This window comes from Aplidium turbinatum, chromosome 4 (assembly GCF_918807975.1).
Source record: "Aplidium turbinatum chromosome 4, kaAplTurb1.1, whole genome shotgun sequence".
NCBI classification, from domain to species: domain Eukaryota; kingdom Metazoa; phylum Chordata; class Ascidiacea; order Aplousobranchia; family Polyclinidae; genus Aplidium; species Aplidium turbinatum.
The window spans coordinates 36,403,634-36,414,156 of record NC_137475.1 but is presented as its reverse complement, the minus strand read 5'-3'; the positions used below and the strand labels follow the sequence as shown (position 1 = coordinate 36,414,156).

The following is a 10,523-nucleotide window of genomic DNA, read 5'->3' as shown; positions in this document are numbered from 1 at the left end:
AGAATCCCATGCTCAACGACATCTGTTTTAAACACTGTGAAAAGTGAAAAAGTTATGCTCAATCTTACCTGGTTTGCGACAAAATTAAGTTGCATTTACTTCTAAAGACTAAGCTCAACATTTTCGAATATTAGACTGACTCACACTGCAGTTCCACTAACAATAGCCTCATAACACATAAGATAAAGTTTTGCGGCCTGCTGTAATATGCTTAACCTACCTGCCTAATAAAAACATAATCAATGATAGGCTATAAGCTTTGTTAAGCTGCAAGACTTAATTTCAGTTCTACGTTTGGCTGTGTAATGGCTGCAATGGCAGAGTTTTTTCTTGTTAACAAAAGTCACTGAAATATATGTAAGTTACAATAAATTATAATTTAAAAAAAGTGTTGCATTAGGTACTCAAGCTAAACCACCATTCTCAATGTTTTTGTTCGATCGGTTGTCGCTGATAGCCACGACATCAATGCAATCTACTTTGTTGAAACGGAAATAACACCGATTTCGTTTTATCTAGCATTTTCGATGTGTAGTAACTACTACACCAATGAAACCCAGAGGATTAAAACAGAGGCCCTCTGAAATTACAGCATGATTGTTCCTCAGTGATTTTTTACACTTTGCATATGGCATAAAGGAACAATCTACCAGACAAATGTGCCTACTTTATCATTAGGCTTAATCTGTACGGTGCCTTAAAATTGTGCATGTGCTGCACTACTACTACGTATGTCTGTCTCTAAAGTTTTCAATTGCAGGAATTATAAACGTTAAGCCACACTCCAGTTGAACTGCAAGGAATATCTGTCAGCAAAATAAAATCATAAAAATAAGCAGCAGCAGATTGCTTTATTTGTTCAATTTAAAGTACCATAGAAAAGCAGCAAATAGTTTTCACTCAAAGTGGGTTTGCAAAGTAATCCATGCTGCGAAAGCTTTAGCTTTATAGTCGTAACAATGCTCACCTTTTTAGCCAGTAAGACTGATTTAAGCAATGAAAATTGTGTAAAAAAAAACAAAAAACATTTTTTGCCTATAAATCTGTAAATTGTTGCATAAAATAAGCACAAAAGTCAAACTGTCAAACTGACAGTAAAACCTTGCCAGTTTTAAGGAGTTGACTAAAACAAAATAAAGGCATGATACTTTAAGCATTGCCAAAATCAAACCACTTTAAGTTGTCTTAAGCAGCTAAATTACAGCAAACAGCGACACCAAATGTTCTTTCTTGATCGTACCTTTAAGAGCTGACTTAATCTTTTTTTTGTCAAATAAATCATAATTATTTTGTATGGAGGTATACATTATGTATACATAGCCTACATGTACGGTGACCATTTTTTTGGGTGGCACTTTTTTTAACAGGCCTTAAACACACACTATAGACGTTTGCAGTTTGCAAAATAGCTGTTCAGACCATGTCAACACAGACTGATAGGATATAAAGAGTCACTGTGCAAATTAAGAATGTGTTTGAAACTTTTTATAAATGTGAACACCCAAGAAACTGGTCACCGTATGCAACTGGTGATGACTCAAACATACATGTTTATTTGTAATGATGTAAGAGAGATATTGGAGAAAAGTTTAATAAGATTGTTACAGTACAAGGTGATAGACATTACTAAATCAAAATGAACTTTATAATTTTCTATTTTTATCCATGGCTTCCTGTAGTCATGCAACTTGGATAGTGCCTTGGCCTTGCCTTGCTTGTAAGAGATGACTTGTTCTTCGAGGTGGAGACATTGATCTTACAGCATTTTCGGAAGCGGTTGCTCTTCCAACGAAACAGGGATCGGACACTTCATTGGATGGGGAAAAAGGTGATAAAATTCTCCTTTTTTCATCACATGACCTTCTTCTTGGAGAGGGTAAAGTCACGGATGGAGAATTGTCGCAAAATGGCATGTATGATGACTGTGATTGAAACATTTCTTCATTGGAAGACAGTCGTTGAAGCTTGGTGGGAGAATGAACTAAAATTTAACAAAACGTTCTAAATGGTTGAGAAATACCAAAATTGTAATGTTTTGTTTGCTGTTTTTTACAAGTAAAAAAATCTAGTTAGAGTTCTGTTCATGTTAAGATCATCATTGTGATTATTAGCTATCTTAATATATCATTGGGTTTAGTCATCATATTTCATAGTTTATAACGCTTTGTAACGATTGGTATATACTATGAACTATGCTATGCTATATTTACAGTTCTGATTTGAATAAGCACCACTTTAAACAAATATACAGTAGTTTGCTATTTTCCTAAAACCCTTAACAGCTTATTGTATTTTTGGTGAAATCCTAAGAAAGTTCCTATTCAAACAGAATCTAGTAGCAACTGTAGAGATATATGGAGAGTACAAAAAAGTATATGTGGAAAGTAGCAGCTACATTTGCTTTGATTCTCTCTGCTTAGCATTGAACACTTTTTGTTATAGTGATAATAATATTTATGCTATAAGTACTATTGATATTTGCTTTACATGTTTAATTGCTTCATCGTATTACATTTATATTGTTTCGTTTTTTTCTTCTGTATTTTGTCATGTATGCAAAGAGTACAAGAGCACCATGCAAGTGATGTCAGATTATAACACATTTTATTTCTTGAATCGAGACTGATTGCACACCCAAATGTATTTGACAAAAGGCAGTTTAAAATTTACCGGTCAAATCGAGTGGCAAAGATGCACGTTTTCTTTGAGCCTCGTATTCATTCTCCTGGCTGACAGCTGATTTCTTCTGCGCTGGTTTAGGGGACCTTTGCATCACAGTAATGTTGCCGTTCGATGAACGATGATCAGTTGACGATAAAAGGGACTTGATTTGAAAATTGTTTGCATATGATGAAAATAAATTTGTTTTGGAAACACCGTTGTCTTCCAAACCTTGGCGGATTTCCGATTGGGGAGAAAGGTTTTTCTGCCAAACAATAAAAACTTAACAAGAGAATATTATGTAAATAATGATTTCTAAAAATATTGTTTTCATTTAAGTCGGTTATTATTGCTTTGTTATCAAAGTGTTGCACATAACCAGTAAGCTACGTCAAATCTACAAACCAGTACCTATCATACAGAACTTGGCAAAATATTGATTTTGATTTGAAAACCGCCAATCAAGCTTATTCCAATACTTTTCTGTTTTTAGATTCTAAGCTGTTCTCTTAATTACCTTTTCTGCAAAACTTCCATCTGTGATTAAATTTTTCCGCAAATTTTCTCTAATGTCTTGGGATTGGTTACTTAATCCTGAGACGGTGAAGCTCTTTCCCGTGCGTTGCAAAAGCAAATTCATGCTTTGGTATTCATTTTCAAGCTTTTTGCGGGCTTCCCGTTCTTGCGCATGCGCAGTACGAGACGCCGACAGTTCTTCTTCTAAAAGTTTAATCCTCCTTTGAAGTTCGAAAAGCTCGGAATGCACCCGGTGCAGCTAAAGACAAATAAAAACATAACCAACTTGTTAAGACAACATAGCTTATCTATTCATTCAGATTAGTAGGCTGCTGGGTGGCTAAGTTATGAAAGTGTCTGATTGATGCTCTGAAAGTTGTAGGTTTGAATATCATCGAGATCACGCGGCTGACTCTTGTGAAGGCACTCAATGTGAACAAGCTAACATTCACTGCAGCATAGTCCTTCACTGTCTCCACCTATCTGCAGTGTCGAAAAATGAAATTGCATTTGGACATAAGGGATTTAAAGTAAAATAATTGTTAGCATTATTAGGATAGTAACATATTTTACATCAAAACAATGCAAAAATAACAATAGCGTATCAAAGTCAAGGTATCGTAAAAATAACGTGACATAAATCAATACATGTTTTGCTTTACAGTTCATTGAATACATTGTACAAAATATGATTTTTTAACATGTTTCACCTGTGATACGTTCTCTGGAATGGCATGTACAAGCGAGGGTTGCATGCTATTGAAAATTTCTTTGGGTTTATTTGATTGATGAAGATGATCAAAAGTCTGCAAAGATAAAAGTAAAAGAGTAGCCTATCTTCATCTAGTTTTTCAATAAACTTACGACTTCAAGTAATGAGTTACCTAGAAATATTTACAATCATTTTAATTTGGCATAACAGACATTAGCATATAGAACTTATGCAAAAAGCTTAATTAAATTTAAAAAACAACCAGCAGCTGACTTAATGCTGGAACTTTTCTTTGAATGTAAAACAGATAATATAACAGATATAATCATCATTTACTAAGCTCTCAAAAACATTAAATAAAACAGCAGTGTAAAAACTGGATACTGAATTAAAACTACTCCAGCTTGTTTCTTAATCATTATAATTCAAATATGTCTTACCTCTCTGTGTAATTGCCTTGTGTCTTGCAAAGAAATTACGTCTATGTTTGCCATCTTCTTACACAATATATTTTCATCCTGTTGGATAAATTCCTTTTCATCTACTTTTATTCTATTGTGTTCTTCACGCGTTTTTGAAAAAGTCTGTAATTGTGATCTTGCTTTAAATTAATTCAAGGCAAAATTTCATTGACAGGTATCAACACATACTTGTGGTTAAAAAAGTTAAAAATAAATTTTAAAATTACAGACCACAGATCTACTGTACACTTCTAAAATATATTCAAAGTGATATTGTTCGTATTAAATTAGTCCAGGTTTGCTGGTACTTTGAGTTTCTGAGTACTTTTCAACCTTTACTCAGAAAAGCAAGAAAAAATAGTTGACTTTTTCTTGGAAAGGAATGTTAATACCAAGTAAAAACTAATTTAAAAAATTATAATAAAACCAATAAAAATTTGAAAACAATTATAAAGTTTAACTCATTTTGCTTTTTTTTTTGGTTGAATCTGCTATGTAGACTACTCTACAAGGATAAACTTAATCGCAAATTGTGCAACAAAGACTTACTGCTGCCAGCTGGTCCTGATAGCCTTGCTTAGCTGTAATAGCTTGTAATGCTATTCGGTTTGCTTGTCTATCATCAGGTGCGTGGGGGGCTAAACCAAGCTGCTTGAATGCTGTCAAACCAGTAGGGCCAGTGGCAAAAAGAGAAGAGACAGATGTTGTTGGGAGAGAGACAAAGGGAGACTGGAGAGAAGTGACTAAAGGATATTGGCTGTGGGCTAAGGTTCCCAAAGGATTTACTGCGTTCATAGTTAGGCTAGCAGCATGCGACAAAGGAAGACTGGGCAAAGCAGCAGACATCGATGATTCAAGCGGAACGTTGACCGAAGACGGAAACCAAATTCTTGGCGGAGCTGAACCAAGCGGTGACGTTCTTGGTGGCAAGCTTAGCTGCGCTGCCTGCGGACAATATGGAGAAAAATATAAAATGGCGTAAGCAGTGCAAAATAACTTGCAAACAAATTGCAATTACTGTTTAATTTTCTTGAATTTAACTCAAACATATTGGCTACTGTACTTTTGTAGTAATACGTGCAGTGTGTATCTGATGAATAAGAATGTGTGCAAAAGTATAGCATTTTCCGGCAATGAATTTGATTCAAACATAAAAACAACTGCATAGAAACAAGAAATTAAAACCGTGCTAGGAGAATGAACATCGGCAGAATCAATTCCACCATTTCGGCTATAACCTGTAGATTATGAGCATTAGACGCGATTTAAGTTTTTAAGCCTGTTTTGTCAAAATGATATGCTGTGATTTACTTCAAACTTTTCCAATAACATGAAGATGAAACCTTACAAATAGATTTACCTCCATAGAGGAGCTTCGACGGGGTAAGTTCATTTTTTCCGCCCACATTTCGTTCTCATGCTTCGGTGACGTTAAAGACGGCAGAGGTCGCCCATGGTCATCGCAAGACCTAACATGGTCAGCCTCGTGGCTTTGACTTCTTTTGTACAACCGTCGACGAATTTGAGATGCTGTAGAAGTAAAGCATGAAACTGATGGGGCAGAATGGTATGCCGTGTCAAGCTCAAACCGTGCGACAATTTTAATAATAATTGTAAACGACTTATCGATTAGTTTTGATAATCACAAATCAACAAAAGGAACAAAAAGAAACTATTACAAACGTTTTGGGAATCGGAGTTATACAGTAATTTTACTACGTTCATTTTTGAGTTAGAAAGCGCATGAAAAACGTAAAAAACATAGCCTGAATGACTTGCATTGATTTTTATGTTTTACTTCCATATTATAAATTTTTGTCACTTTCAGTCGCGCAGTAATTGCATCTTACAGGAGATCATTTTTAACGAAAGATTACCTTTGTGCACTGGTGGTAGTAGCTGATAGACTCTATATGGCTCGCTGATATCCAATCTGCTTCGTTCAGGTAATTCTCGAATATCAGGCATCTTATTGAGGGCACATCTCAATCTAGTTTTCCATACAATCGGTTCAGGCTTGTCAATACCTTCTCTGTATCTTCCACTGTGTTTAGCCCAAGCCTGTTGTTAGTATAATTTCATTAACAAGCTTATAACTCAGTTAAAAAAATTCACAACAGTGCAAATGAAACCAATTCACTTGCATCTGAATATGAATGCCAGCCTATACTACTTCAAAAGAAAAAGTTGTAGACTAACTATCAGTGTCTGAATCACACATAAACAGTTTGTACAATGTACATTATCACAAAAGTTAAATGTGAACTTACCATAAAAATTTTAGAGTCTTCTTCTAAATTGTAGTCTTGCCTTCCAGCATGCTTCCATGGCATTCGAAAGACAGTTTTTTCTTCATTTTCCCAGAAAAGTCCGGCAACATCTTTGCTGCATAAAAACACAAACTATGAAAAACATGAATAGATCAACTTAAGTCTGTTCAACCAAATGGCTTAAGTTTGTTACAACAGAACATTCGAACGCTTTTAAAGCTATATTTTCAGCAAATTAATATTGCTGACTTAAAACATCATTGCATAGCGAATTAATTTATTATCATAATTTGGCGATTACTTTGATGTTAAAGTACCTGTTTATCATTTTTACAAGCCATGTTCTTAACCGGTCTCTATACTCCGGTGCAAAAGTATCATTCTCAACGCCAGCACTTGCGTCTTCAGCCTGAGTATCCATTGAAAATGAACAATGCTATTTTGCTGCCTACAAATGAATGCAATATTCCTGAAAGACAAAATTACCAGTGAAACAAAATCAAAGGAAAAAATAGTTTTGAAAGGACTGCATCATTATCGCTGGTTCACATGCTTGCTAGTGTGGTATGCTGTATGCTGTAGATGTTGCAGATGTTGCAGTTGCACCAGTTTTTTTTTACTTTTCTGCAGTAGCTGTAGCGTTCATCTAATGAAAGTGAAACTAAAAGCCGAATATGCTTTTGCTTTCTGGTTACTGTATTATCAGATGAATTTCAGCTACTGCTAAAAAATTAAAAGCTGTTCCTTTATTTAAATTCAAGTGTATTTTTACACAAAATACGTTGCCTGCAAACTTGCACAAAACTAGTAGCGGAGGTCGGGGCAAATGGATATTCTCCTAAAATTTCTTGGAAACTAACATTAGAAAATCTATTTGGAGGTTTTTTGAGATTGAATAAAAAACTACATTAATAAGCTTGAGATAATGTCAAAATTAGATTATTTGATAAACAAAACCTTTAATTTTATAGTTTAAACTTAGTTTGTATGTTCGATGTAACGTATTCCTTAGATAATCTAAATGATTATATTCATACGGCAGGGTAGGCTACACGCTTTGTGCTAAAAATATGTTTTTTATTAATTTGCAGTTGCAACATGCTGTATTGGATATCGCTCAAGGCAAACAGGTATCGGGAACTGATTGACACGGTCACAAGGTTGTGGAATTACATTTGGAAAATTTAGTTTTAAGCAACCATTTCTTATAATGTTAAACTATAAAGCTATGAAAAGAAACGTCGAGAAGGCTCGTAAATTTAATCATAATCTCAAAATATTTTTTTCTACGCTCTAATTTTTGGCACAAGTTAAATTAGATAGATGTTTTTTGGTTGCTACAAAAAAATAAGTACGATACAGCAAAGCACATGCACAGTAAAACTGTTAAATAGATCACAATAAAAAAAGCAAATAATAATAGTATCACAGCAGCGTGAGGCTGCAAAGTGACCGTTCAAGGTCTTCAAGTCAAGCAAGTTAGTAAGAGTCAGTGAATTGACACTTACAGCTAACAGCAAACTTGATTGTGTACATCACTTTTAGTCCACAAAAGACATTTGTTATTACATAGGCCTACACACAGTGAACACCCTCATAAGTCAAAAATGAGTTCTTGCATAAAATTTCAAAGTTTTTTGTGTCTCATGTTTTTAATAGGTTACTTTTGAAATTGCCAAGAAAAAAAATCGAACCCATAAAAAGAATAATGCTGTAAATTTGTTAGGTTCTCATTTGAACCTTCTTGTAAACAAGGTTTTTTTTATTTCTTGTGGTCTTCTGCGGCTTTCAATTCAAAGCGATGACCAAAATATCAAAGTAATTCAATAATGAGCTAGCTAATTTTAGTTTAAGCTCACTGATAAATTTACATAGTCTATTTTAGCCAATACTAATTTTCTTATATCTAAGTAAAATGGCAGCCATCAACTCAAAAACTACACTAAAACTTATTTTACCCAGAACTTTTCAAAAACTTTTCTAATGCAACAAAAAGTCTATTAAATTATAATCAATCTTCACATAAAAATGCCTAACTGGGCGTTAACGCAAATTACAAGTAGCCTACATTTTAGTATAGTTTTTGTAATATAACATACAGATACAGTTCAGTGCACATGCTTTTGTAGTGACAGTTCTTTAGGAGATTTCAAAACCTAATTTTCCTTGCAAAAAGTAAACCATCAGTTTTAAAGAAATCTAATAATATGCTTTCCATCTGCCATTTTATCTTTCATTGGAGACAAAAAACTGAAAAATATTGATTGGCGCTCCTACTAATATATAAGAAAGAATGCAAAAAGTGCAATATACTGTGGATAAGTTAAAGCGAAGAAAAAAGCATTGAAAGCAGTGAAGCAAAACGTGAAGAAATACTTGATCTAGAAATATCGTGACTTGAAATGGATTTTGGATGTTTATAAGTTTACCAAACATATTTTGAAATACGTTTTCAAGTTTTTTTCAAGTGGGAGATTAATTTCATGTTATGGTTAACCAGAAATTGTTCATTGCTTAAACTTCTTACATATACATGGAATCTACTGTAACTGGTAAAATATCATGAAGTCTTGGGAACAGACAAGAATGAATACAAATCATATTTTTGCAAGCATCATTTTTAAACAACTTGGCTTTCCCAAAAGTTGTATTAGCTCATGATCCATGACTGCAACTCCCACAACCGATTTTGCATCTTGTTTTGGGGTATACTACTATAATACTTAGTTTTTGATACTTGTCTGCAAAACGCGCAAACTTTTGTGACATCTTTTTGCCGTATAGCATCGTTAGGCACTGCCAATTGCTTTATTGTAGACTTAAGAATTTCTTACGTATGCAATTTGATGGGCAAGCTCAAGAAAAACGTTTTTTTTTCGCAAAACTGAAAGTGGTACCGAGAATTGTGACAGACCTCGGGCGCTTATTCGCAAACGCCTTATAAGGTAGCGAAGTTCTTGAAACAGTGAAAATGAAAGACTTTAGCCTGCATGTTGTTCTGATATAATCTGCTTCAGATTAACACGGAGATTTTATCTGGTACAAACTTTCTAAATTTTAAAATATCACAGTAAGCACGGAGAAGAAGACCATGTTTCTTTTTTAACTGTTTTATAAACATTTTATGCTGAACTAGCACAGTTAGTTTTGTCAATGCATACCGAACCAGAAACTACAAGTGCCATCATTTCTTGTAACTTGTTTAGACGCACCCACAAGAATGTGCTTAAAACTGAGAGAGAAGATTATTGTGAAAGAAATCTTATCAAGCGCTAACAATCATGAAAACTGCACGTTTACAGCACTCAACCTCATTGAAGAATAGATCAAGAAATGTCAGAATAAACATTGCAAAAGTAAACATTCAGACTTTGCAGCGGGATGTAACATTTTTTGGCTAATCATATGAAGTTAGAACAAGATTTACAGTTTCCTATTGATTTGAAAAAAATCTCTACAAACGTTTGATAAAAAAAATCCAGTGGCGCAGCCAGGGGGGATTGGGGGTTTCAACCCTCTTTGGCACGCGTGTGACGTCGCGATATTGAGAATCAATGATACTTTCAGTCTTTTTATGTCTCTGAAACAAAGCTTGTCTAATTTTAAACGAAACTGCATTAAAAGAGCGAGTTTTACCAATACCAAACATTCAAATATCTCAGCCAGAAATTAGCTACAAGAAAACATAGAGACTTAGCTTTATTTCCGAAAAATGCCGAAGAAAACATGATCTCATCCTTTTGCTATGCCACCGGACTGCACCATTTTACAGGAATATTCATACCCACATTTTTGTTGAAAATGGTCTCAGAATGCACCAAATTCAAAGTAATTTTTCAAAATTTTTAGAAGAAGGCTCCCCTGACCCCCCGCCGCTAGGTGTCGACTTAGGCGAACACGCCG

General features: G+C 34.4%; 1 protein-coding gene across 1 annotated transcript; it reads right to left on the bottom strand.

Moving 5' to 3' along the window:
• Positions 1-836: 836 nt before the first annotated feature.
• On the bottom strand, positions 837-7,084 carry LOC145768792 (uncharacterized). The gene is made up of 10 exons (XM_082580387.1): positions 6,938-7,084; positions 6,621-6,735; positions 6,228-6,411; positions 5,711-5,880; positions 4,900-5,295; positions 4,330-4,473; positions 3,888-3,983; positions 3,179-3,436; positions 2,671-2,926; positions 837-1,981 (listed from the first exon to the last, which is right to left on the bottom strand). The coding sequence occupies exons 1-10, from the start codon at positions 7,039-7,041 to the stop codon at positions 1,680-1,682; spliced, it is 2,025 nt and encodes a 674-aa protein (XP_082436513.1). The 5' UTR covers positions 7,042-7,084; the 3' UTR covers positions 837-1,679.
• Positions 7,085-10,523: the final 3,439 nt, after the last annotated feature.

Coding starts and splice junctions, on each gene's coding strand:
- LOC145768792 (XM_082580387.1), bottom strand. CDS start 7,041: ATGGATACTCAGGCTGAAGACGCAAGTGCTGGCGTTGAGAATGATACT. Junction 5,881..6,227: donor ACTACCACCAGTGCACAAAG/GTAATCTTTCGT, acceptor TTACTTCTACAG/CATCTCAAATTCGTCGACGG. Junction 3,984..4,329: donor CAAGGCAATTACACAGAGAG/GTAAGACATATT, acceptor TTATCTTTGCAG/ACTTTTGATCATCTTCATCA.